Raw genomic sequence first — 27921 nt, 5'->3', positions numbered from 1 at the left:
GTGGTTTTCTTCATCATAGGATGTTAGTCCCTCCCAGGCCTCAGAAAGCGTTTTCTCCGCGGTGTTAATATCAGTGCTTTGGGCAGAGATGCATAAGTCGTCAGCATATATAAATCAGCGTGTGACGTCATCTATAGGTTGGTCATCCGTGTAGATGTCGTACAGCACACTTCCCCGAGGAAGACCATTCTTCTGAATACTCCACCTGCTGCGAGCCCACCTCATTCAACATGGAACTGGCCATTTTGAAGCATGCTTTCTAACAGCTCTGTTAAGTGAATATCTTGGACTAAGGGCCTGTTTCCACACTGCATTACTCCACGACTCTAACATGATCTTGATGGTATCTGTTACACCTTAAGGATAAATAATTTCAAAATTGATTGTTTAATTCTGGGCAGATACAGCTCATCAGCAATGTCTGGAAGCTCATTGAGGAGAAGGAAAACTCTGATCTCAAACTGATGCTGCCTTATGACTCTACCCACTCATGGGGAAGTCTTGGGGAGTAAACCCCGAGGACAAGCCTAGAGCTGGAGTCTGTAAGGCAGTGCTACATTGAGTTCAATGCTGACTGGCAACTCCTGCCATGCAGCTGGTTCATCAGCTGTGTGGAGAGCGGGACAGAGGCTGCTACATGGACAACAGCTTGCTCTCCATATTGTACTGCCCTGGCTTACATGTCAATAGAGGATGCTGAACCAACGCTATAGACGGCAGGAGGCAACATCCAAGTTCGGCCCCGAGCACTGAAGGGCTTCATGAATATTTATACAACTAGCATGGTTAGATCGGTCCTTTTCAGGCATGTTTAAGTGACACATCACAATTTTGTGACCTTTTCTTGTAATAGAACATGAAACTTTGAGCACAGGAGCAAGTCCTTTAGTCCATCCTGTCTGTGCCAAACATGATGTCAAGTTAAACTGCAGCAATGCATAGAAAATGCTGGAGGAACTCAGGAAGCCTCCACGAAGAGGAATAAGAGTCGAGGTTTCAGGCTGAGACATTTCTTCAGTCCTGATACTTACTGATGAAGGGTCTCGGCACAAAGCATTGACTGTTTATTCCCATCCAAAGATGCTGCCTGATTTGCTGAATCTCTTGTGTACATGGCTAAATTAAAATCAAACCTCTTCAGCCTGCACATGACCCTTATCCCTCCATTCCTTGCATCTCTAGTTCCTCTTAAAATGCCTTTGTCATATCTGCTTCTACCACTACCCCAGCAGCCATCCCACTCTCCATTTGTAAGGAAAGCTTAGCCTGCACACTTCCATCAGATTTTGGAACTGACAATGAACCCATGACCACTACCTCAGTACTTTTGCTCTCTTAATGTATGTATGTACTGTATATATGTGTATATATAGACACACACACACAGGTGTATGTATTTCTTCTTGTCGTTTATAGTATATTCTATGTATTGCACTTTAAGATGGCGCTGGTGAAACACAGTGATGCCTTACTGGCAGCAAACAAATCTAACTGCTCTATTAAAGACACTTTTTCTGGACAGTGATCACTGCAATCAATAACCTCTAACTTCCCTTTCGAAGCTGAGCATTTCCACCATCTTTACCTGGTATGTTTGCGGTGGGAGCTGAAGTCTCAAAGGTGGCGACGGATGCGGGACAGCCTGCACAGGCTGAATCAAGATGGCGGGACCTGAGTGTGGCGAGCTATTGCTGGAGTGGACTTGGAGCCGATTCAAAACAGCAGGGACCGGGCCCGAGAGTGAAAACTGAGCCGATATTTGACCGATTTAAGTGCTGGGCAGTTTGAAAAGGTGGGGTACAGGCTAAATTCAGGCAGCAGGTCCCGGGCCCGGGAGCGTAATGAAGTGGCAGGGCACAGATCCGACAGTGAGGAACAAGCCGATGTTTGATTTAAGCTCCAGGCCAGATTCAAGCAGTTAGGGTGTCAGGATTGGAAGCGAGGGACAGGACAGTGTTCAGTTTGTTGCTTGACAAGGTCTACTTGTCTTTGTGCGGAAATGAGGCTATGGCCTGCAACTAACAAGCTCTTGGATTGGCTGCAGTGAAGACTGGCTTCATGGCACTTTTATGAAGTTTAGTTCTAAGTGTTACTTACTTTCTGTTGCTTGCAGAATTTGTTCTTTTTTTTCCTCTTTGGTGTTTGACAGTCTTTTTTAATGGATTCTTCTGGGTTTCTTTGTTTCGTGGCTGCCTGTAAGGAGACAAATCTCAAGGTTGTATAAAGTATACATACTTCAGTAATAAGTGTACTTTTGTACTTTTGTTTTTAAAACAACTGCCACAAATCAACAAATTTCACAACATACATTGTGGCCATTTTATTAGGTACCACCTATCCCCAATAAAATGGCCACTATGTGTAAGTCAGTGATAATAAACCTGATTCTGATTCATTTAAACTTCCCCACTCACCTTAAATGTCTGTCCTCAGGTATTTGACATTTCTTAGAAAAAGATTTGGTGTGCTGAATGCCTCTTGTCATCTTATAAACCTCAGTCAGGTCTGCCTTAATCTCATGCCCACCTTAGATTTGGGTGTTGGGGAGGAGATTTGTCTCTACCAAAGGAGGTGTAAAATGCTCCTTCCCCCCACTAGCCTGCGGGTCACCGTTAGGCGAGGTGTGGCAGCTGCTTAGTTCCCCGATCAGGGTCACGTTAAGCCATGGGAGCAGGTGGTGGATGGTCGTATGAGCAGCCGGTGCAGATCACAAGGGCTGGTTATACGACCACTGACACCAGGCAGACAATCTCTGAAGAGTAATGGGGTCACCCATCTTATATAGATACTGCCCAGAAGCAGGCAATAACAAACCACTTTTGTAGAAAAATTTGCCAAGAACAATCATACTCAAAGACCATGATTGCCCACGTCACACAACATGGCTCATAATGTTGATGATGACCCTTAGATTAACTAACTGACTTCTGATGTCTCCAGTTATCTGTTGTTTTTATTCAGATTATTGATTTCAACTAGCTTTCAAATTTGATCACTTTTTACTGAATGGGTCATAAGTGGTTTTGGGCAACAGAAAAAGCACAGGTCATTTGTATTATTCATCAAGGCCTCAAGAGGTGTGATTGTAATTGATAAACCAAGAAACATGACAGTGGGAAATGATGTTATATAGAGGTTAATAAAATTTACCGGATCTGTTCATGTTTGAGAAAACCTGGCAAATGGAAGTATTGTGATTTGAAATGGACTAGGTAGCGCTGTGTATTTTACAAGTTCAGTTCTGAGGTTTGTTAGCCAAGTGATTAAAATTGATTTTTGATTAGTAGTCACACAGAATTCATTTACACCTGCATGTACAACAATCAGGAGAGGGAATGGCATAAGAAACACTTTATTAATCCCTTAACCCCTCTCCCTCAGCAACATGGTATGTGTGTGCATTGTAGAAGTAATTGCCATCTGTTGTGTACAGGCTAATTTTAGTCTTTAACATTCCTCCTATTATGTTTAGGCCATAAAACGTGGGAGCAGAATTAGACCATTCAGTCAGTCGCCCCCATTTGATCGTGGTTGATATATTTTCGTTCTCAACCCCATTCTCCTGCCTTTGCCCATAACCTTTGACACCTTTACTAATCAAAAACCCATCCCCGCTTTAAATGCCCAGTGATTCCACAACTGTCTGGCAATGAATTCCACTGATCCACCAACCCTCTGGCTAAATAAATTCCTCCTCATCTCTGTTATAAAAGGGGACATCCTTCTATTCTGAGGCTGTACACTCTGGTCCTAAACTCCCCCCACTATTGGAATCATCCTCAGCATGTCCTCTCTATCTAGGCCTTTCACTAATTGTTAGGTTTCAATGGTAAGGTTCCTTAAGGTTGTTATAGCTGGGGGTGGTAATTGAGACAAGCTCCCACTACCCATTAAATGCTCCCAATGGCGTGTGTCTCAAATAGCCTCTGACAACCAAGTCCAGCTCCTGGCTTTCATGTGTGGTTGAGCCGCTAAGCCCAGCAGAACTGTTTCTGCTGAAAGGAGAAGGGCAAACGCAGGTTACTGGCTTTTCATCTCAAACCTCCACTGCCTTGCGGTGGTACCCACTCACGGGGAAGGCTTTGGGAGTGAACCCGGGGGAAAAATCTGGAGCTGGAGTCCCTAAGGCAGTCCTACGTTGAGTTCAAAGCTGACTGGCAATTTCTGCAACGCCGCTGGTGCCAAACTGTATCGGTGTCTGCCGTTCCTTTGGGTTCATCAGCTGCATGGAGAGGAGGAGCCTGCTGCATGGTAAAGAGCTTGCTATCCATATCGTACTACCCTGGGCTTACGTATCACGTAGACAGCAGGGATGCAACATCCATGGTCAGCCCCGACCAACAGAGGGCCTCTCCTCTCCTCAATGAGATCCTGCTTTATTCTTCAAAACTCCAGCAAGTGCAGGCTTCTGCATTCCTCATACGTTAAGCTTTCATTTCCGGGATAATTTAATGGCTTGCTATATGTTTGTTCTTTGTAAGCTTGGATCAAGCAGTAATGAGTCACACTTCCTGAATGTGGGTTGATGAGGTTTGATGGCTTCATAGATCTGGTTTATCAGTACTGAAGTTGATTGCACACAATAGAGATGAGGCATTCTAATCTAAGGCTGTACTCTGGTCATCATAAACACTTTGGAAATAGTTATGACCTATTATTTGTTTATGTGCTGTATTTGCAGAGTTTGTCTTCATTTACACGTTGGTGTCCGCTTTTGTTTGTAGTTTTTAATTGACTGTGTATGTACAGGAAAAGCCCATAAGATTGTAAATCCCAGGGTGATATACGGTGACATATGCAGTTTTGTGCAAAAGTCTTAGGCACATATATATACCCAGCTAGGGTGTCCAACACTTTTGCACAGGACTGTAATAATTTTATGTATTGCACTGTACTGCTGTCAGAAAAAAAACAAATTTCATGACATATGTGAGTGATGATAAACCTGATTCTGATACGGGTCTCTATTGTGGACTGAGAGTGGGAAGGAGGAGGGAGTGGGGAATCATGGCTGGGAAAAGGGGAAGGGAGAGGGAAGGGAGCAGGAAGCGCCAGAGACATTCTGTAATGATCAATAAGCCAATTGTTTGGAATGAAGTGACCTCGCTTGGTATCTCAAGGCTGGGTGTGTCTGCACCTGCGTCAGACCATGCTCCTGGCACCACTCCTCGGCAGTCTGTCCCATGTCCCTCCCGCAGTGCCCACCCTCACCAATCCCAACAACCTGTGCTGCTGCCAGATTTACAAACTCGCTGTCCACTCCACATTGACAAATACAGTACTGTGCTAAAGCATTAGGCACCCTAGCTATATACTGTGTCCAAGACTTTTGCACAGTATTGTATGTATTTTGGTGATAAATTTACTCTGTACTTAACTTGGAACTTTGCTTTTCCATACACTGTTAACTTTTATTCTGTGTCCACAGGCTTATCTGCAGCCACATTTACTGGGAAATGAATTCACCCACCTGGAGTTTTCCAGAAGAGTGCAGCGCAAGGAACTTGGGAAGAAAATGCTTTTCAGGGATTTTTACATGACCGGCTGGTAAGATTGTGGCCATAAGGGATGTTGAATCTGTTCTATGATGCCTCCCCATTTGCTGATTTAGTATTATTCTGCATGTGCTGAGGTTGAGTAGAGTCAGAATTATGTGTCCCATCATTATCTATTCTGACGGTTTTGCCTGTTCTCCCACATTACTACCTGCCTGTTTATACAGAGTGTCTCCAGGAGATTCCACCATCTCGTCTGGCAGCACATCCCAGATATCAGCTCCTCTCTGTATAAAACGCAACTTGCATAGTACTCACAATGCTGTGTCAACCTTTTAACCTACTTGAAGACCAATCTAACCCTTCCCTCCCACATGGCCCTCCATTTTTCTAACATCCATGTGCCTGTCTCCTAAATGCCTCTGCCTCTGCCATCATCCCTGGCTGAATGTTCCATACACCCATCATTCTCTGTTAAAAAAAATTTTAAAGGGTAAGCTACCTCTGACATCACTGCTAGACTTTCCTTTGAACAACTTAAAGTTATGCCTCTCATGTTACCCCTTTAAACTCCTCCTCTTACTTCAAGTCAATGCCCTTTAGTTTCTGATATCCTCCCAAGGGGAAAAGATGTTTTCTATCTAACCAACCTATGTCTCTCTCAGTGTGGCAATTAAAAAATCCAGGGATCAGGATATACTGTATATTCAGATCCAAGCAGTGTAGCTGGAAAATCTGTCATTAGAATCGGGTTTGTTATCATTGACATAGATTGTGATATTTGTTGTTTAGTGGAAGCAAGTATAGTACAATAAAAAACAAAGTGAAAGAGGCAGAGTGAGGAAGTGTTCATGGGTTCATTAACCGTTTATAAACCTGATGTCAGAGGGGAAGAATCTGTTCCTAAAATGTAGAGTGTGCGTCTTCAGGCTCCAATACCTTCTCCCAGATGGTTGTAATGAAAAGGGGGCACGTTCCATTTGGTGAGGGTCTTTAATCAGTAGGCATCTGCATCGACGGGCACTATTTATTACTGTGGGGAGTCGGATTGGTGTGCAAGGCTAGTCTCTTTACCCTAAGTGGGACACTTTTGGTCCCAACTCTCCAAGTTCACTTTGCCTCTGAGCAGGATATTCTACATGTCTCCCCTTGGACTATGAGCACAGTATATCCCTTACAGGACTCCAGACAAATAGCGCTATTAGTGATGTTAGCTTGGTAAACCGCTCAGATTTCCAGAGGGTGGTTCACCAATAGGATCTCTGGAACAGTTTGGGATAGGCAGTAAATGCTGGCAGTAACCACCCACAGGCTACAATGAATTAAGTTAGCAAAAAGTAATTTCTCTAATTTCAGCAGCGGGATTATTTTGTCCTTTTGGCTCAGTACCGTGATACAAGTTAAGTACAGGTAGTTCTGCCAAAATGTTTGTTTTCATAATGTGCATTTGTTATAATACAATGTGTGACCTCTATCAGAATCAGAATCTGAACCAGGTTTAATATCAGCAACATATGTTGTGAAATCTTGTTGTTTTGCAGCAGTACATTGCGGTACATAATATAAATTATAAATTACAATAAGCATATATAAAAAAGTAAATTAAATAAGTAGCGTAACAAGAGAGGATATAAAAAATACTGAGGAAATGTTCATGGGTTCATTGTCCGTTTAGAAATCTGACGGTGGAGGGGAAGAAGCTGTTCCTGAAATGTTAGGTGTGTATCTTCAGGCTCCTGTACCTCCTCCCTGATGGTAGCAATGAGAAGAGCAAATGTCTTGGGTGATGAGGGCCCTTAATGATGGAGGCCGCCTTCCTGAGACATCGGCTTTTGAAGGTGTCCTCGATACTGGGGAGCCCAGTGCCCATGATGGAGCTGGCTGAGTTTACAACTTTCTGCACTTTTTCCTGGTCTTGTGCAGTGGCCCCTACGTACTAGACGGTGATGCAACCAGTCAGAGTGCTCTCCGCTGTACATCAATAGAAATTTGCAGGTGTCTTTGGTGACGTTCCAATTCTCCTCAAACTTCTAATGAAATGTAGCCACTGCCGTGTCGTCTTTGTAATTATATCAGTATGTTAGGCTCAGGAGAGATCTTCAGAGAACTTGAAAAAGCTCACCACTTCCACTTCTGGCCCCTCTCCTTGCATTTTACAGGCCATAAGACATAGGAGCAGAATTAAACCATTTGGCCCATCTAGTCTGCTCTGCCATTCAGCCCATTGAGTCTGTTCCATCTTTATTGTAAGTTATAGTGTTATAGTAGTTATAGTGTTTGTTACCATGTATTGCAATGTACTACTGCCACAAAACAACAAAACTCATGACATTAAACCTGATTCTGATTTGGATCCTGACCCTGAACAGATGTTAAAGCTTTTCCTTTGCTTCTTTCCTCGTAAGGCCTTGCAGAGCTGCCAATTCCCACCACAAACCTGCTGACTCTCACAGCTACCGTGACTACTAGCTCCTTCCACCCTGTCTCTTTCTCCTCAGTTACTCCATTGCTTCCACATCTGAAACAGAGTCAGGGTTATTATTACTGACACATGTCGTTAAATTTGTTGTTTTGCAGCAGCAGTTTAATGGAATACATAAATATAGAAGAAGAAAAAATAATAATAATAAATAAATAATGGTATACATATATTGAATAGGTTAAAAATCATGCAAAAACAGAAATAATATACACTAAAAAAAGTGAGTTAGTGTTCACGGGTTCAATGTCCATTTAGGAATCTGATGGCAGAGGGGAAGAAGCTGTTCCTGAATTGCTGAGTGTGTGCCTTCAGGCTTCTGTACCTCCTACCCGATGGTAACAGTGTGAAAAGGGCATGCCCTGGGTGCTGGAGGTCCTTAATAATGGACACTGCCTTTCTGAGACACCGCTCAGAAGTTGTTCATGGACTATTAGGAAATCTGATGGAACGGGAAGAAGCTGTTCCTAAGTTGTTAAGTCTGCCTCTTCAGGCTCCTATGTGCTCTCAGAGGAGGCTTTCAATACTTGGTCCTCTAAAATATCCCCCTTCTTCCAGAAAAGTGGCTTAGACCACACCTGGGGTACTGTGTATGATTCTGGTTGACACACCATGTACTGGGTATGAGTGAGCTACAGAGGGCGTAGAGGAGATTCACAAGGAATTTGCCGAGAGGTCCTGGTTAATAAGAGGACAGGATAAGTTGGCACAGTATTCTCCAAAGCAGAGGAGGCTGAGAGGTGATATTTATAGAGATCTATCATGTTATGTAGGTAGGGTACATAGCCACCATCCTTTTCCCGGAGGTTTAAGGTAAGTGGGGGGGGGGGGGGGGGGGGGGGAATGGCACTAGAGGCCAAGATTGCACCCAGAGGCTGATGGGTAGATGGAATAAACTGCTGGGCGATGTGAGAGAAGCAGGAATAATGACAATTTTTTTAAAAATTTGGGCAGGTACATAGACTGGAAAAGTTTAGAGGGACATGGGCCAAATGCAAGCAAATGCAATTTGGTAGACATTTTGTTGTTATGATTGAATTGGGCAGAAGGGCCTGTTTTCATGGAACATAGAACATCACAGGCCCATCAGCCCACGATGTTGTGCCGACCTTTTAACCCACTCTGCGATCAATCTAACCCTCCCCTCCTACATAGCCAATAACCTTCTGCTTTTCTTTCATCCGTGTGCTTATCTAAAATTCTCTTAAATGTTCCTAATGTGTCGCTGTAAACCACCACTCCCAGCAGTGTCTTCCTGCCACTTACCACTCTATAATTTAAATAAAACACCTCTGACATTCTCACTAAACTATCCCTCACTCACCTTAAAAGGATGTCCTCTGGTATTGGCCATTGTTACCCCAGGGAAAAAGTGCTGGCCGTCCACTCTACCTAGACCCCTTATAATCTTGTACGCCTCTATCAATCTAAGCCATTTTGACTAAATTAATAAACTGCAGGCCAACTGCACTCCCGTCCCAAAATTATTTTAAAAGACTGTTTCTTTCCAGTGTTATTCACCGTTGTCAGTGTGTAGGATGTTTAATGTGTAGGCTGTTTCTTTCCAGCTCCACTACCATCAATGTGGGCAGCACACTGCCATTTAAATTATGCTTATCATCATACTTTCCCTCGTCAGGTAACCTCTGTACAGTCAGACTTGGCCATTTTAATGCATGAGTGATAACCAAGTCATCCAAAAGATGGAGCATTCTTCTTCCATGTTTTATATTCTTCATTGATCATGTGCTCCTCCATCATAAACACTGCCTAAAGTCCCCGTAAACATGGAGAGGAGAGTTTTAGCATCCGTCACTGATAAATGTAACTGAACTGTGCAACAGGAAATGAATGGGTTTAATTTTCATCACAACTTACTCCATAAGCAAGCGGTATGCAATACTGTGCAAAAGTCTAAGGCACATGTGTATAGCTAGAATGCCCAGGACTCAGTCCTGTAGTAATTTTACATATTGTACTGTACTGCTGCCACATATGAAAGTAAATTTCATGACACATGTAAATGATGATAAACCTGATTCTGATATGGGTCTCTATTGTGGTCTGAAAGTGGGAAGGGGCAGGGGGAGGGGAATTATGGTTGGGAAAGGGGGAAGGGAGAGGGGATGGAGCAGGAAGCACCAGAGAGACATTCTGTAATGATCAATAGACCAATTGTTTCAAATCAAATGACCTTGCCTGGTGTCTCAAAGGTTGAGTGTGTCTGCAGCCGACCCACTCCCTCTCTGCCACATATCCCACACCCCATCCACGGTTCCACCCTTGCCATTCCCAACATTCTTTGCTCCCACCGAATTTACAAAGTCACTCTCCACTCCACGTAGACAAATACAGTATTGTTTAAGAGTTTTAGCCACCTAGCCATATATATGTCCCTAAGACTTTTGCACAGTATTGTATCCTGCCTCATGGGTATCCTTGGAGCCAAAATCATGTCAGAGTCATAAAGAAGTACACAGGTCCTTCAGCCCATCTAGTTCATGCTGAAACCATTCGAACTGCCTACTTCCATCAAACTGCACCAACCAGCCCATAGCTCTCCAATACCCCTACCATCTATGTACCTATATACGCTTCTCTTAAACATTGAAATTGAGCTTGCATGCACCACTTGTGCTGGCAAATCATTCCACACTCTCTCGACGCTCCGAGCGAAGAAGTTTCTCCTGCTGTTCCCCTTAAATCTTTCACCTTTCACCCTTAACCCATGACCTCTGGTTGCAGTCACATCCAATCTCAGTGGGAAAAGCCTGCTTGCATTTACCCTATCCATACCCCTCATGATTTTGTATACCTCCATCAAATCTCCTCTCAGTCTTCTATGTTCTAAAGAATACAGTCCTAACCTCTTCAGTCTTTCCTTGTTACTCAAATCCTCCAGACCCAGCAACATCCTTGTAAATTTTCTCTGACTTTTTCAACATTATTTACATCTTTCCTATAGGCAGGTGATCAAAACTGCACACAATATTCCAAATTAGACCTCACCTACTTCTTATACAACTTTAACATAACATCCCATCTCTTGTACTCAGTACATTGATTTATGAAGGCCAATGTGCCAAAAGCTTTCTTTACCACACTAAAGAACCTGTGATGCCACTTTCAATGAATTATGGACCTGTATTCCAAGATGCTTTTGATCTGCCACACTCCTCAGTGCCCTACCGTTCAGTGTGTAAGACCTATCCTGACTGATCCTACCCAAGTGCAAAACCTCACACTTGTCTCCATTAAATGCCTTCTCCCATTTTTCTAGCTGATGCAAATCCCTCTGCAAGCCATGATAGCCTTCCTCACTGTCCCTGCATCTTCAATCTTGTTGATCCAGTTAACCTCATTATCACATTAACATAGACGACAAACAACCAAAGACCCAGTGATACACCACTCATCACATACCTTCGGTCAGAGTGACAACCCGCTCTGGCTTCTCCCACAATGCCAAAGTCTAATCCAATCTACCACCTCATCTTAAATGCCAAGCAACTGAACCTTCTTGACCAAACTCCCATGTGAGACCCTGTCAAATGCCTAACTAAAGTCCATGTAGTTAACATTCTTGCATTCATCAAATTTCCAGTTAACTTCTTTGAAAAACTCTACAAAATTGGCTAACCATGACCAATCACACACAAAGCCTTTCTGACTATCCTTAATCAGTCCATGTCTATCCAAATAGTTTTATATCCAGTCCCTTAGAATACCTTCCAATAACTTTCCCACAACTGATGTCAGACTCACTACCTACAATTTCCTGCTGTGTTTAGAGTCTTTTTTAAACAGTGGAACATTGGCTGTTCTCCAATCCATTGGTACCTCACCTGTCACTAATGATGTTTTAAATATCTCTTCTAGGGCCCCAGCATTTTCTGCACTTGCCTCCCGTAGGGTCTGTGGGAACACCTTGTCAGGCCCTGGGGAATTATCCACCCTGATTTGCCTCAGGACAGCAAACACCTCCTCCTCTGTAATCTGTACAGGGTCCACGAAGTTGATGCAGCTTTGCCTCACTTCTATAGACTCTGTGTCCATCTTCTGAGCAAATACAGATGCAAAAAAATTATTTAAGATCTCCCCAATGTGTTTTGGCTCCACACATGAATTCCCATTCTGGTCTCCCAGAGGACCAATTTTGTCCCTTGCAATCCTTTTGCTCTTAACATATCTGTAGAATCCTTTAGGATTGTCCTTCACCTTGTCTGCTGGAGCAACTTTATGCATTCTTTTAGCCTTCTTAAGTGTTCCTTACATTTCTTGTAAGCACCTCATTTGTTCCTACTTGCCTATAGCTGCCATGCCCCTCCATTTTTCACTTCACAGGGCCTCAATATCCTCTGAAAAACAAGATTCACTACTGTTATCTTTGCCAGTTATTCTGACAGGCACATACAAGCATTGTACCTCAAAATTTTGCTTTTGAAGGCCTCCCATTTTCCAAGTACACCTTTGCCGAATAAGAGCCTGTCCCAATCCACACTAGCCAGATCATTTCTAATACCATCAAAATTGGCCTTTCTCCAATTTAAAATCTCAACCCGTGGACAAGACTTATTTCTTTGCATATTTACTTTGAAACTAATGTCGTTGTGGTCACTAGGTGCAAAGAGCTCCCCTACACAAACTTCTGTCACCTCCCCTGTCTCATTCCATAATAGCAGGTCCAATATCACACACTGTCTCATTGGGACTTCAACGCGCTGATGAAGGAAACTTTCCCGAGCGCATTTGACAAACTCTAGACCATCTTGTCTTTTCATGGTATGGGATTCCAGTCAATATGTGGAAAGTTAAAATCATTTGCTGTAACAACCTTATGTTTTGCAACAGTCTGCAATCTCTCTGCAAATTTTCTCCTTTTAGTCCCTAGATCTGTTGAATGGTGTGCACTAGAGCCTCATTAACATGGTCATTTCTTTCTTATTTCTCAGTTCTACCCATAATGCCTCACTAGACAAGTTCTCCAATCTGTCCTGACGGAGCACTGCCATGACACCTTCCCTGGCTAGTAACACCACGCTTTAATCCCTCCTATTCTATCACGTCTAAAACAAAGGAACCCTGGAATATTGAGCTGCCAATCCTGCCCCTCCTGCAGCCAAGCCTCACGTGGTTAGAATGTCATAGTTCCATGTGTTGATCCATGCCCTGAGCTCACCTGCCTTTCCTACGATACCCTTGCAGTGAAATATACACGGCTCAGGACACTAGTCTCACCACGCTCAAACTTTTGATTCCTGATTTTGTCTGAGGTCTTACCAACATCTGCCTCCACAACCTCTCCACTAACTGTTCTGGCAGTCTGGTTTCCATCCCCCTGCAACTCTAGTTTAAACCCCACCATGTAGCATTAACAAACCTTCCAGTTCAGGTGCAAACCATCTCTTCCGTATAGGTCCCACCTTCCCTGAAAGAGAGCCCAATGATCCAAAACTCTTATGTCCTCCCTCCTACAGCAACTCCTTAGCCATGAGTTAAACTGTATAATCGTTCTACTTCTGGCTTTACTCACAAGTGATATGGGTAGCGATCTTGAGATCACAACCCTGGAGGTCCTGCCTTATAACTTAGTGCCTAACTCCCTAAACTCCCTATGTAGAACCTCGCCACTCATCCTATCCATGTCATTGGTTCCTACATGGACTGTTCACCCTCCCTCCTGAGAATGCTGAGGACTCGATCTGAGATGTCAGGACCCTGGCACCCGGGCGGCAACATATCACTTCGGAATCTTGTTCTCGCCCACAGAATTTCCTTTCTGTTCCCCTAACTAATTAATACCCCATCACCACAGTACTCCTCATCTCTCCACCCCCCCCCCCCCCCCACCTTCCTTCTGAGTCACAGAACTGGACTCAGAGCCAGAGACCCAACCACTGTGACTTTACTCTGCTAGGTTACCCCCTCAGCAGTATCCAAAGTGATATACCTGTTGAGGGGGAATGTCCACAGGGGTACTCTGCACTGGCTCCTTAACCCTTTTTCCCTTCCTGACTGTCACACTGTCTCCTGTGTCCTGCACCTTGGTTTTAACTACCTCCCTATATGTCTATCAATCATACGTTCAGCCTCCAAAATGATCTGGAGTTCATCCAGTTCCAGCTCCAATTCCTTAAATGTAGTTTGTTAGAAGCTGCAGCTGGCTGCACTTCATGCACTGTGTCACAGACACAGACACCAGAGGTCTCCCTACCTTCCCACAGCCTGCAAGTGGAGCATTCAACTACTGGCATCTCCACCGTCCTAACTGAGCAAATGTAAAGAGGGGAGGGGAAAGAAACTCTACCTAGATTTTTCCTTTTTTGCTTTCTCTGACTGAAGCCTCTCCTCACTGAAGCCAAGAAAATTACTCCAAGCCATGCTCTAATTTAGACAAGAAATCAAGCTCCCTCTTTGTCTCTTTGACTCAGTTTATCAATAGATGTCATGTACAGAGTAGAAAGATCCCATGTTCTGTTCTTTATATATACAGTTAGTGATAGGATTTTGGGCTTATCGAAGTTCAATGTGACTAGCAAACTACATCCAGCAGGTCAATTTTTTCACCACACTGCAGGCTGTTTTTATGTGCACTATGCAAAAGAACTTTATCTAAAATCTGACCACTGCACACAACAGGATGCTAAGTGAGCACGTATTCTGCTCATAAAAATTCAGTCCAGGTTCTCTGGTTATGGCCTATTTGCACAGACAAAATACCAGACTTGTGCAATCACTGGAATGTGAGCATACATCTTGACATCAGTTCCACAAATCCACCTCCAAGACCTGTGAACATTTTAGGCCGCTCCTGCCAAAGCAGACCTTAACAAGAGATGAAATCTGGCTCAGCATTAGTTGTGAGGCACCTTGCCTCCCTGTTCCACTGGCAATGAGGCCTGAGACATCAACGTATTCTCCCTTTGAACTCCTCCTCGTCACACTATCTCTGGTGGTCCAGTTGACCTCAGAGCAGTCTCCTTAACCCACTGCCAATTGCCACCCCATAACGGGGGTCTCACGTCCAACCCCAAAATACAGTACCACAGAGCCCTCAAATTCTTGGCCAGATCCTCCTGACTCCATCCGTACACCTTGCACATGATTCTTGTCTGGTATGTCTGACAGTACCGTCCAGCAGTCAAGTCCTCTTACCACCCCCAGCTATGACTCCATCAGATCTCCTCACACTCTCTGGTTGTCACTTTACCTCAGCCCACACCAGACCATTAAGCACCCTTGACTGGCTGTACAATTTTCATTTTATTGTGAGTGGCACCTAACTGGGGGGGATGTGATTAAAGGTGTGACATAACAGCCCAGAAAAGTCCATAAGTTTAAATACAATAATTACTATTTATATGATAACTTATAAATAGATGGCATTTGTAATATTAAATGCTATATCAATATTACATTTAAGTATTATATAATATAATTTATTATACAATATTATTATATAATATGTAATACAGTGGTTTCTGGTTAATTGGCATATCAGTTAATTGGCCAGTACATTTTGACCCAAATTAAAAGGCTGTCCCAATTAAACGAAATTTTATGGAAATAATTACAAAGATATAAAAAAAGACAAGCAACCATTTTACTGAGTAACAATTTATGTATTTAAATGAAATACAGAAAAATCAGAACACTAACAATACAATAATGGTGTATTATTTCCTAATAGTTATCGATGGGGGAAATAATTCAGTATATGCTGCTGTGTTAATTTTATTGACTGTAAATGAACAAAACCAGTGCAGACACCTAGTACAGATAATGAACTGCCTTCATACAATGCTTTTGATGATTGCATCTTTCAGCTGAAAAAATGGCAGACAGAATTTATTGCAGACACGTGTGAGGTCTTGTACTTCGGTAGGACCCATGAGGGTCGGTCTCACACGGTGAACGGCAGGGCACTGAGGAGTGCGGTAGAGCAAGGGGATCTGGGAATATAAGTGCATAATTGATTGAAAATGGCATCACAGATAGAGAGAATCATAAAGAAACTTTTTGGCACATTGGCCTTCAAAAATCAATGTATTTAGTACAGATGGGATGTAACGTTGAAGTTGTATAAGACACTGATGACACCTAATTTGGAGTATTGTGTGTAGTTTTGGTCACCCACCTACAGGAAAGATGTAAACAAGGTTCAACGACTGCAGAGAAAATTTACAAAGATATTGCCGGATCTGCAGGAATGATGGACTTATAAGGAATTTAGGACTTTATTCTTTAGAATATAGATGAATGAGGGGAGATTTGATAGAGGTATACAAACTTATGAGTGGTGTAGATAGGGTAAATGTAAACAAGCTTTTTCCACTGAGGTTGAGTTGGATTACAACCAGAGGTCATGACTTAATGGTGAAAAGTGAAAGGTTGAAGGGGAATAGGAGGGGAAACCTCTTCACTCAGAGGGTCGAGAGAGTGTGGAATGAGCTGCCAGCACAAGTGGTCCATGTGGGCTAAATTTCTACATTTATAGAACGTTTGTATAGGTACATGGATAGTAGAGGGTATGGAGGGTTACGGTGCTGTTCATTGAGAGTGGGCAGTTTAAATGGTTTTGCCATGGACTAGATAGACTGAGCAGACTGTTCCTGTGCTGAACTTCTTTATGACTCTAAATCTTCGTTTTCATTGTAACAGTCAAGTGGGTTGCCGATACCTCCAAATTCAATAGTTCAGTAGTTCTATTTAATATCAGATGTATACAATACACATCCTGAAATTCTTTTTCTTCACGGACATCCATAAAAACAGAAGAGTGCCTCAAAGCCCCTCCTTCTCCCCCCCCCCCATTCACAAGCAGCAGCAAAGCAATGACCCTCCCCCACCCCACCACCTTCTTCAAAAAAATAAGCATCGGCACCCTCCACCCACCAAGCAAGCAATAGAAAAATCCCCAATAAAGACCCTGGTCTGCAGTGTGACAAAAACTAATCATTCACCGGACAATTTAACATACCACAGGCTCTCTCTCTATCCCTAATAAAGGGGAAAAAGTGCTGTCCCCTTTCACAGCAAGAAGGGAGACATAAGTGGCTGATTAGTTCTGTGATTCGCAAATTGGCAATAGTCTCTCACCTACCAATGAGAGAGAGAGAGAGAATGCAGCTCACCCAAGTACACGGTCTCTGATGTTAATCCGCTGTTCCTCATTTTCCATTCTCTCCCTCAGCGCTTCAGTTGGCGGTACCATTATAGAATTAGCCTGTCCACAGGGCCGCAAAGCCTGAAGCCCGAAGGCATGCTCATCTTCTAGGCTGTGTCCTTGGGATATTGAAAAGCAGCCAGCTGTGAGCCCCTGGGAATGGGTCCCACCACTGCAAAGAACCAAATTCCGAGTGTAGCTCCAGTCAGAGTCTTCAAGTGAACCCCCCCCCCCCCCACCCCGAGCCCTGAAAAGGAAAAACAGAGATATCAAAGATAGAAATAAATCTGTTTCTGAGAGATGCAAGCAAAAGAGTCACTGTTCAGCACCATCTTAACTTCGCCCCGCTTTCCAGAATTTTGCAGAATATTGACAAGATCTGCCTGCGTGAAAACTTGGATGGCTTCTTTTGTTGGGATATTAAGAAGCAGCCAGCCACGAGCCCCTGGGAGCAGGTCCCACCACTGCAAAGAACTGAAGTCTGAGTGTGGCTCCAGCACAGGGTCTTCCACAGAACCCCATCCACCCTGAAAGGGAAAAGGAGTTCCTAACTTGTAGAAGTAGTGAAATTGTTTCATTTGCACTTGAAGTTTGGGAAATCTTCAAGCATGAATGATTCAAACAGCAGTGAGCAAAACAGTTTGAATTGTCTTCCTACTTATTTCTCACCAAGTATCAGAACAAAAATCACTGCTTTTTGAACACAAACACATGCCACTGATGCTATTTAAAAACTGTTTGCTCTAAGCACGGTGTAGTGTCTAACGGCCATGCAAGTAAGTGCACACGATGACTTTAGGTAGAAACTGTTCAGCACGGTCTCCTGCCTCAGTATAGTATCCCAAACAAACAAAGGGACAATTTTCTCAATTAGTTTTTGTTCTTTAAGAATGTTCCAAATAAATGGCTGACCCAATCAACTGATAGCCAAGCAAATGGAATTCAATGTATTTAGAAAGTATTGTTATTTATTACAAGATAAATATTTATAATATAGTCTTTAATATATAAATAATTATATTATATATAACGATTAATGTTAATTTTGATCCTGTTGCAAAGTAATCACACAATTAAAGAAATTTTCACAGCTTTGTTTAGTGCTGTGTTTGTCAACATGGAGCGGAGAACAAGTTTATCTGGCAGGAGCAAAGAATGTTGGGAATGATGGGTAGAGTGCTGCAGGAGGGGTGTGGAACAGGTGGCAGGAATTGGCGCAGGTGCAGACACACCCAGCACAAGACACCAGGCAAGGTCATTTGATTCCAAACAATTGGATTATTGATCATTACAGAATGTCTCCCCAATGCTTCCGCTCTCTCCCCTCTCCCTTCCCCTTTTCCCAACTATGATTCCCCTCTTCCTCCCCCTTTCCCACTCTCAGTCTGCATAGAGACCCATATCAGAATCAGGTTTATCATCACTCACGTATGTCATGAAATTTGTTTTTATTTATGGCAGCAGTACGGTGCTTGTTAAAGCTTCCTTGCTATCTTGTGACAAATATTCAGGCGGAACACTATATTCACTGTGTAGCGTAAGTGCCTTTGTGTGCTGGACGAGGGAGTCACTGGTAAATGATTTCTGAAACTAGAGCTAATTTTAGATTGCTGATAGTAACAGTGGATTGTAAACTACTGAATGGAAGTGCCTCAACATATTTGCACAGACCAAATGAAGCAAGAGGGACCTGACCTGGGTTGTAAAGCTTGTCAGACAATGATGAATCAGTGTGCCACCACTGGCTGAATCAATATTGTGTGTATGTGAGAATGTAAAACACACATGAATGGGGCAGGGCAGGATGACAAAATGTTGCAGCAAAAAGCAGTGGAATCAAATTGATCATTTAGTAAAACATTCTCTGCCTTCCATTTTCCATGTGCCTACACTTCTGCCTTTTTAATATTTCTCCTCTCTTTTTGAACCTAGTGACGATTTTCTACAGCTAAATGAAGGGTCAGGCCTTAGAGTGACAAGGGCCAAATGCAGGAAAAATGGGACATAGTATGGTTAATATGGCTGGCGTGGAGTGGTTGGCCGAAGGGCCTGTATTCATAAGACATAGGAGCAGTATTAGGCCATTTTGTCCATCGAGTCTTCTCTGCCTTGATCTTTTTCTTCCCCCAGCTCATCCCCACTCCCTGGCCTTCTCCCCCTAGCCATGTCCAATCAAGAACCTCTCAAACTCTGCCTTAAATACACACTACAACCCAGCCTCCACAGTTGCATGTGGCAACAAATTCCACAAATTCACCATGTTCTGGCTAAAGAAATTTCTCTGCATCACTTTTTTAAATAAACATCCTTCTATGCTGAGGCTGTGCCGGCTTGTCCTAGACGTCCCCACCACAACAAGCATCCTTTCCACATCTACCTTTTCTAGGCCTTTCAACATTTGAAAGGTTTCAATGAGATTCCCCCCTCAATAGACAATAGACAGTAGATGCAGGAGTAGGCCATTCAGCCCTTCTAGCCAGCACCGCCATTCACTGTGATCATGGCTGATCATACACAATCAGTACCCCATTCCTGCCCTCTCCCCATATCCCTTGACCCCGCTATCTATAAGAGCTCTATCTAACTCTCTCTTGAATGCATCCAGAGACTTGGCCTCCACTGCCTTCTGGGGCAGAGCATTCCACATATCCACCACTCTCTGGATGAAAAAGTTTTTCCGCATCTCTGTTCTAAATGACCTACCCCTTATTCTTAAACTGTGGCCTCTAGTTCTGGACTCACCCATCAGCGGGAACATGCTTCCTGCCTCCAGTGTGTCCAATCCCTTAATAATCTTATATGTTTCAATCAGATCCCCTCTCATCCTTCTAAATTCTAGTGAGTACTGACCCAGAGCTATCAAACGTTCCTCATATGATAACTCTTTCATTCATGGAATCATCCTTGTAAATATCCTGTGAACCCTCTCCAATGCCAGCACATCTTTTCTTAGATGAGGAGCCCAATACTGTTCACAATCCTCAAGACGAGGCCTCACCGGTGCCTTATAAAGCCTCAGCATCACATCCCTGCTCTTGTACTCTACACCTCTTGAAATAAATGCCAATATTGCATTTACCTTCCTGATCACCAACTCTACCTGCAAGTTAACCCTTAGTTTGTTCTTCACAAGGACTCTCAAGTACCTTTGCATCTCAGATTTTAGGATTTTCTCCCCATTTAGAAAACAGTCTGCACATTTATTTCTACTACCAAAGTTCATGACCATGCATTTCCCAACATTGTAATTCATTTGCCACTTTCTTGCCCATTCACCTAATCTGTCTTAAGTCCTTCTGCAGTGTGCCTGTATCCTCAACACTACTTTCTCCTCCACTAATCTTTGCCCCATCGGCAAACTTGGCAACAAAGCCATCTGTTCCATCATCTAAATCATTGACATACAGCATATAAAGAAGCGGCCCCAACACCGATCCCTGCAGAACACCACTAGTCACTGGCAGCCAACCAGAAAATGATCCTTTTATTCCCACTCACTGTCTCCTACCAATCATCCAGTGCTCTAACCATACCAGTAATTTTCCTGTAATACCATAGGCTCTTAACTTGGTAAGCAGCCTCATGTGTTGCACCTTGTCAAAGGCCTTTTGAAAGTCCAAATATGCAGCATCCACTGCATCCCCTGCATCCCCTTTATCTATCCTATGCGTAATCTTCTCAAAGAATTCCAACAGCTTTGTCAGGCAAGGTTTTCCCATAAGGAAACCATGCTGACTTTGTCCCATCTTGTCCTGTGTCTCCAAGTACTCCATTACCTCATCCTTAACAATTGACTCTAATATCTTCCCAACCACTGAGGTCAGGCTAACTGGTATAAAATTTCCTTTCTGTTGCCTTCCTCCTTCCTTAAAGAATGGGGTGACATTTCCAATTTTCCAGTCCTCTGACAGCATGCCAGAGTCCAATGATTTTTGAAAGATCATTACTAATGTCTTCACAATCTCTAATGCTACCTCTTTCAGAACCCTAAGGTGTAGTTCATCTGATCTGGGTGACTTATGCACCCATGAGGTCTTTCAGCTTTTTGAGCACCTTCTCCCTTGTAATAGTAACTGCACTCACTTCTCTTCCTTCACATTCTTCAACATTTGGCACACTACTAGTGTCTTCCACAGTGAAGACTGATGCAAAATACTTTTAGTTCATCTGCCATCATTTTGTCCCCCTGTTATTTCTCTGGCCTCAGTTTCAAATGGTGCTATATCCACTCTCATCTCTTTTTTTCACATACTGGAAAAAAGCTTTGTACTATGCACTTTGATATTGTTGCTGGCTTTCATGCTTCATCTTTTCCCTCCTAATGACTCTATTTGTTGCTCTCTCTAGGTTTTAAAAAGCTTCCCAATTCTCTGTCTTCCCACTAATATTTGCTTTGCTAATTTTTCCTCTTTTGCTTTTACATTAGCTTTGACTTCCTTTTGTCAGCCACGGTTGTATTATTTTGCAATTTGAATATTTCTTTATTTTTGGAATACATCTATCCTGCACCTTCCTCAGTTTCTCACAGGAACTCACACCATTGCTACTCTGTTGTCATTCCTGCCAGCATCTCCTTCCAATTTACTTTGGCCATCTCCTCTCTCATTCCACTGTAAATTCCTTCACTGAAATACTGCTACATCAGACTTTACTTTCTCCTATCAAATTTCAAGTTGAACTCAATCATATTGTGATCACTGCCTCCTCAGGGTTCTTTTACCTTGAGCTTCCTAATGACCATCAGTTCATCGCATAACACCCAATCCAGTATAGCTGATCCCCAAGTAGGCTTAACAGCAATCTACTTTAAAAAGCCATCACGTTGGCATTCAACAATCTCACTACCTTGAGATCCATTACCAACCTGCCTTTCTCAATTGACGTGCATATTGAAATCTCCAATGTGTATCATAACATTGGCCTATTGACACACCTTTTCTATTTCCCATTGTAATCTGTAATCCACATCCCAGCTACTGTTGGGAGGCCTGTATAGAACTGCCAGCAGGGTCATTTTACCCTTGTAGTTTCTTAACTCAACCCACAAGGATTCAACATCTTCCGATCCTTTGTCACATCTTTCTACTGATGTGATGCAATGGTGTATTGCTCTATGACTCTTTAAGTTTACTGTATTTTCAACTTGACTGTAGTGCTGGAAGATAATGAGATCTGCCTTTCTTTTGCTAGAGGAGTCAGGCTGGGGAGACAGGCCTTCTACCTAGTCATGTCCTTATCAATAATGCATGTGAAGCCCCCTGGCTTCCTTGGCTGTATAAATCAAGGGAAAACACTCTCCAGTCCCGCCAAACCTATGAGACAGAGATGGCTCTACCACTCCAAACCCCGGTTTGTGTGGATGCTGTGTAATTTGCTACCCTGTTGCAACTCAGTGCCACGAAATAACAGAAATTACACTACATTAAAGGGATTATATTTGTATATATGTATTTCTACCCATATATAAAAAAAATTATATTTATAAATGGCTAATTTGAGGGAGCACAATTTTAAGGTAATTGGAGTAAAATATAGTGGGGATGTCATAGGTAAGTCTTAACGCAAAGTTAGTCGTGAGTGCATGGAATACCCTGATGGGGATGGTGGTAAAGACAGATATGTCAGGGACATAAAAGAGACTCATAGATAGGCACAAGGATGATAGAAAAAGGGTCAACTATATTAAACGATTGGCACAACTTTGTAAGGAAAGGGCCTGTACTATGTTCTAACATTGCTTTCTATACCCATTAAAGTGAGCCTTGTGGAAAAATGGGATAGGTACTAACCAAGCACCACTTCCCACTCCAAAGGGACTTTAAAATGGAGGCTACGATCTAGACCTTGTCAGCTAGTGCAAATGTAGCCTGAGGTGGGTGGGGCAGTGAATTTACTCTGCTGATGAAAACTTTTCTTTTTCACTACAGGGCATATAAAACCATCGAAGAAGATGATCTAAAGTTTCCTTTGGTATACGGGGAGGGAAAAAAGGTAGGGAATAATGTTGCAAATGAATATGAGCATCTGTATTGCTAGAGGCCATTCAGGGAAGAGGTTAGATGCTGATTGCTGCAATGAAATACGAGCTCGTCCCGCTCCTCCAGCCATTTCATCCCAAGGAGGCCCTGCGTTGGTCGGAGGTTGACCATGGATGTTGCGTCCCAGCTGTCTAGATACGCAGGCCAGGGCAGTACGATATGGAGAGCAAGCTGTTGCCCATGTGGCAGGCTTCCCCTCTCCACACAGCTGAAGAATCCAAAGCAATGGCTGAGCTGATACAGTTTGGCACCAGCAGCATCGCAGAGTTGCAAGTCAGCATTGAACTTGACATAAGACTGCTTCAGGGACTCCAGCCCTGGGTTTTTCCTCAGGGTTTACTCCCAAGAGTGGGAATAGCCACAAAGCAGAAGAGGTTTGAGATCAGAGATTTCCTTCTCCTAGATGAGCTGCCAAACACGGTTGACGAGCCCCATCTGCCCGAAGCGACTGGTTTTAAGGCATCAGTAACCTACTTTTGCCTCTTCTCCTGTCAGTAGAAACAGTTCTGGCAGGCATAGTCGCTAAGCCACACGTGAAGGCTAGAAGCTGGACTTGGTTGTCAGAGACTAAATGAGATGCATACCATCGGGAGTATTTAACAGATAGTGGGAGCTTGTCCCCACTACCTCCCTCGAATATGACAACCTTTAAGGAACCTTGCATCCTAGCCCCCCACCTGAAAGAACACAGTTCCTTTTTATTATTATTCTTGCAAGGTTATTTACTGACATATAGAATGTAATTATTTCCCAAAGTCACATGCTGATAATTTAAGCAGGGCCCATCAATGGCCTAACCATGCTGTCATTCAAAGCTTCACTATGAATTAAACCTGCCACTTGTTCCAGCCCAATACTTTAATACATATTCCTTGGCTGAGTAAACAAGCACATTTGAATCTGAATGGTTATCTCTGCAAATAATTTCCATTCTTTTTCCGACTGAATCTTAGACCTTTCCATTAAACAATAAGACGTAGGATCAGAATTAGGCCATTTGGCCCATCAAGTTTACTCCGCCATTCCATCATGGCTGATTTATTTTCTCTCTCAACCCCATTCTCCTGCCTTCTCCCTGTAATCTTTGACACCCTTGCTAATCAGCAACCTGTCAATCTCGGTCATAAGTGTACCCAATGACTCTGCCTCCACAGCCATCTGAGGCAATGATTCCAAAGATTCACCACCTTCTGGCTAAAAGAATTCCTCCTCATCTCTGTTCTAAATGGACGTCCTTCTATTCTGAGGCTGTTCCCTCTGCTCCTGGACTCCCCCACTATAGGAAACATCTTTTCCACGACCATTCCATGTAGACCTTCCAATATTCAATAGGTTTCAATGAGGTCCTCGCTCATTCAACTAAACTCCAGCGAGTACAGGCCCAGAGCCGTCAAACGCTGCACATGCATTAACCCTTTAATTCCCTCTCAACTCACACTGCCTGCATTATTTGTTTATTTAGTGATACAGCGCAGATTAGGCCCTTCCAGCCCTTCGAGCCATGTTGCCCCAGCGACCCTCAACAAACCCAATTAACCCTAACCTTGTGGGACAATTTACAATGACCCATTAACCTACCCGGTGCAACATTGGACTGTGGGAGGGAACCAGAGCACCCGGGGAAAATTCACACATTGCACGGAGTGGACCGACAGAGACTCCTTACAGATCCGTGTTGGAATTGAAGTCCGAACTCCGGAACTCCCTGAGTTCTAATAGCATCGCGCTAACTGCCAGGCTACCATGGCACCCAATTTAGTCTAAAAAATTTAGCTATAAGTGCTTTGGTCCATTGTAAAATGGGCACCTAAGTTGCTATATAAATGTAACCCAGCTTGTCCGGTTTCCAATACAACCACAATAATTGTATCTCATGAAGAATTCATTTTACACAAAATGCTGTGGAGCTTTTCAGATAAATTGACTATATAAATGCAAATTTGTTCTTTCTCTACCAGTCCCTCTGGCCCCTCTAGTCAATCTCATTCCTTCTTTAGGCTTTTATTTTTCCATCCATTTTTAACAATCTAATCTTTTGCTTTGACATCTGTAAAGTTCATACAATTTCTGCCTCACCATCTCAGACTGTTCTACGGTATAAATATATAAACCTTTCTCATCTGGTTTTTAAGGGAAAGAAAAAAATTTGCATATATACGGTTTTTATCATAATCTTAGGAAGACCCAAGGTATTGTAACAAGTAATGATATGCTTTTAGTATTGTAGTCACTTTAGCAATTTAGGAATAAAACACACAATTTACGCATGTAAATTTGCACAAATGCCAGTATGGAAAAGACAAGATATTAAGAGTAAAATTTATTCTCTGTCATATGCTCTTAAGTGTCCAGTGAAATAAAATATGCACACTGCAATCCACTTTGACTTATTTTAAAGGAAATGAGTATTAGGAGCAGGGTTCAAAGCCCATTTATCACTTTTATAGAGATAAAGAGAGATTAGCTTTATTTGTCACGTGTATATTGAAATATACTGTGAAATGTGCTGTTTGCGTCAGCGATCAACATAGTCCGAGGATGTGCTGGGGGCAGCTGCAAGTGTTGAGGCACTTGCGGCACCCACATAACATGCCCTCAACTCACTAACCCTAACTGGGACATCTTGTGGGTGTAGGGGGGAGCTGGAACACCTGAGGGAACCCACATAGTCACAGAGAGAACGTACAACCTCCTGCCAGACAGCGGCAGGAATTGAATCCCAAAAGCTAGCATTTTAAAGCATTACACTAACGACTAGTCTATCATGAGACCATAAAAATCACACAATTCAGATTTTTCTACCCCAGTCTTTTCTGTGATGTTTTGTAGGGCTAGATCACCAAAAAAAAAAATTAATCTGGGGCCAATACATATTTTGTTGGAACTTGCTATGCACGATTTCCAGAAATTATATTATAAAATTATAAATTATGACCAGAAGTTCCTGCTACCAGGTTGCATCTCTAAGTAAATACACTATAAAAGTACCATTTTAAAATATTTTGGGATAGTCAGCCATATGTACACTTTCCTTTCTTCTTCATTAGATATTCTTTACTAACTGTATTTTCCTTTGTTGGTGTCCCAAAGACTCAGTTTCCTGCCTAATATGTCCCATTTGCCTGTTCTGAATGATCTGTGCCAAACGAACTTACTGACAGTCAAGCTAAGTAAAACATTACAAGTTCTCCATAGACAGAAATGCCTTCACCCCTCAATTAACATGACAAGTTGGAACTATGGATTGTGTTAATGAAGCACAGGAAAAATACAAGGCTTGTGCACTGCGAAAAAAATCTGTTTCTCAGAAAAGCCCGTTCTGTCATAGAAACTCCCCATCTCCAAGTCCAATCAGTGTATCACAGGATAAAAAATGAATGAGAAATTGAAGCTTTACATGGTTATTGAAATTCACCTCGTGTGTCAATTTCACTGGTGGATAGATATTGGAACTCATAAATATTCAGAGGTACGCTGATTGAACATTTGCAAGATGTGAAATACTCAGTGCATCCAGTTCAGGACAAATATAGCCTGCCACATAAAACTGTAATGTCACCATTGAGACATATTATTTATCCCTAGACTACTCCAGAATGGTCAGAATAAAATCTATAGTCCAACTAGAATCACAGTTTCAAAGTGTTGATTCTTTTTTGAATGAGGTGTGAACAGAGATCTGGTCAGCTCACTCATGTCTGTAAAAGATCCATACTGGAAGCCAAGTTCAAAGTAAATGTATTAAAGTATGTTTATGTCACCATATACTACCACGAGATTCATTTTCTTGCAGGTGTTCACAAGACAATTAAGACTTCACATTCAGATTTATTTTATCATATGTACATCGGAATATACAGTGAAATGAGGCATTTGCGTTCGCAATGATCACAACCTGAGGATGTGCTGGGAAAGCCACAAGTGTAGCCACACATTCCAGAAAGAGCACAGTACGTAGTGTAGTAGCTAGCATAATGCAGTACAACACCAGCGATTGGGGTTTAATTCCCACCGTTGCCCATAAGGAGGTTGTACATTCTCCCTGGTGACCACATAAGTTTCCTCCGGATGCTCCGGTTTCCTCCCACATTCTAAAGATGTACAAGTTAGGGTTACTGAGTTGGGGCCATGCTATGTTAGTGTCAGAAACATGGTATCACTTGCGGGCTGCCCATAGCACAATCTTTGGACTGTGTTGGTTGTTGACACAAACAACACATTTCACTGTATGTTTCAATGTACAGTAAATGTTTTTTTAAAAAAAGCTCTTAAACATAGAATACCCACTATGTTCAGAATCTCAGTGTTGGATATGGTGGAGTTGGACTGCACCCAATCAGGGAGCAGGAGCACGATAAGAAGTGGTGATTTCACTTGGGTCCGTGGCTGAAGATTAATAAAGGGCAGTGCTTTGCGGCAGTTTTCGGAGTGGACTGCACCCAATTGGGGAGCAGGAGCACGAGAAGAAGTGGTGATTTCACTTGGGCTCATAGCTGAAGATTTTTTTTTAATGCAGCATTTTGGGGCAGTTTTTGGATTTGAATTACATCCAGTAAGTAAACAGGATTAATTAGGGAGGGCAAATAAAATAAAGCAGGAGCAAGTGGAGCGGCTGTTTTGTGAGTGGGCAGTGTTGGAGGGGCTTTGGCTCATCAGGCTTGAGCAAGTTAAGTATCTGATAGGCTTCTTCTTTATTCATCATCCCTCATCTGTTAGGGCACAGTTAGTGCAGTGAGAATGGCT

At 42.8% G+C, this 27921-nt stretch overlaps 1 protein-coding gene across 1 annotated transcript in view; it reads left to right on the top strand.

Moving 5' to 3' along the window:
* ppm1h (protein phosphatase, Mg2+/Mn2+ dependent, 1H) overlaps positions 1-27921 on the top strand; it is a 213854-nt gene that overhangs the window by 153357 nt on the left and 32576 nt on the right. The window contains exons 6-7 of the mRNA XM_073058736.1: positions 5429-5547; positions 23068-23131. Of these exons, the coding sequence (XP_072914837.1) occupies positions 5429-5547; positions 23068-23131 (183 nt within the window). The remainder of the gene's footprint in view (positions 1-5428; positions 5548-23067; positions 23132-27921) is intronic.

The sequence above is a fragment of the Hemitrygon akajei genome, chromosome 10 (genome assembly GCF_048418815.1).
Source record: "Hemitrygon akajei chromosome 10, sHemAka1.3, whole genome shotgun sequence".
Taxonomy (NCBI): Eukaryota; Metazoa; Chordata; class Chondrichthyes; order Myliobatiformes; family Dasyatidae; genus Hemitrygon; species Hemitrygon akajei.
This window is presented reverse-complemented; position numbering and strand designations above follow the sequence as displayed.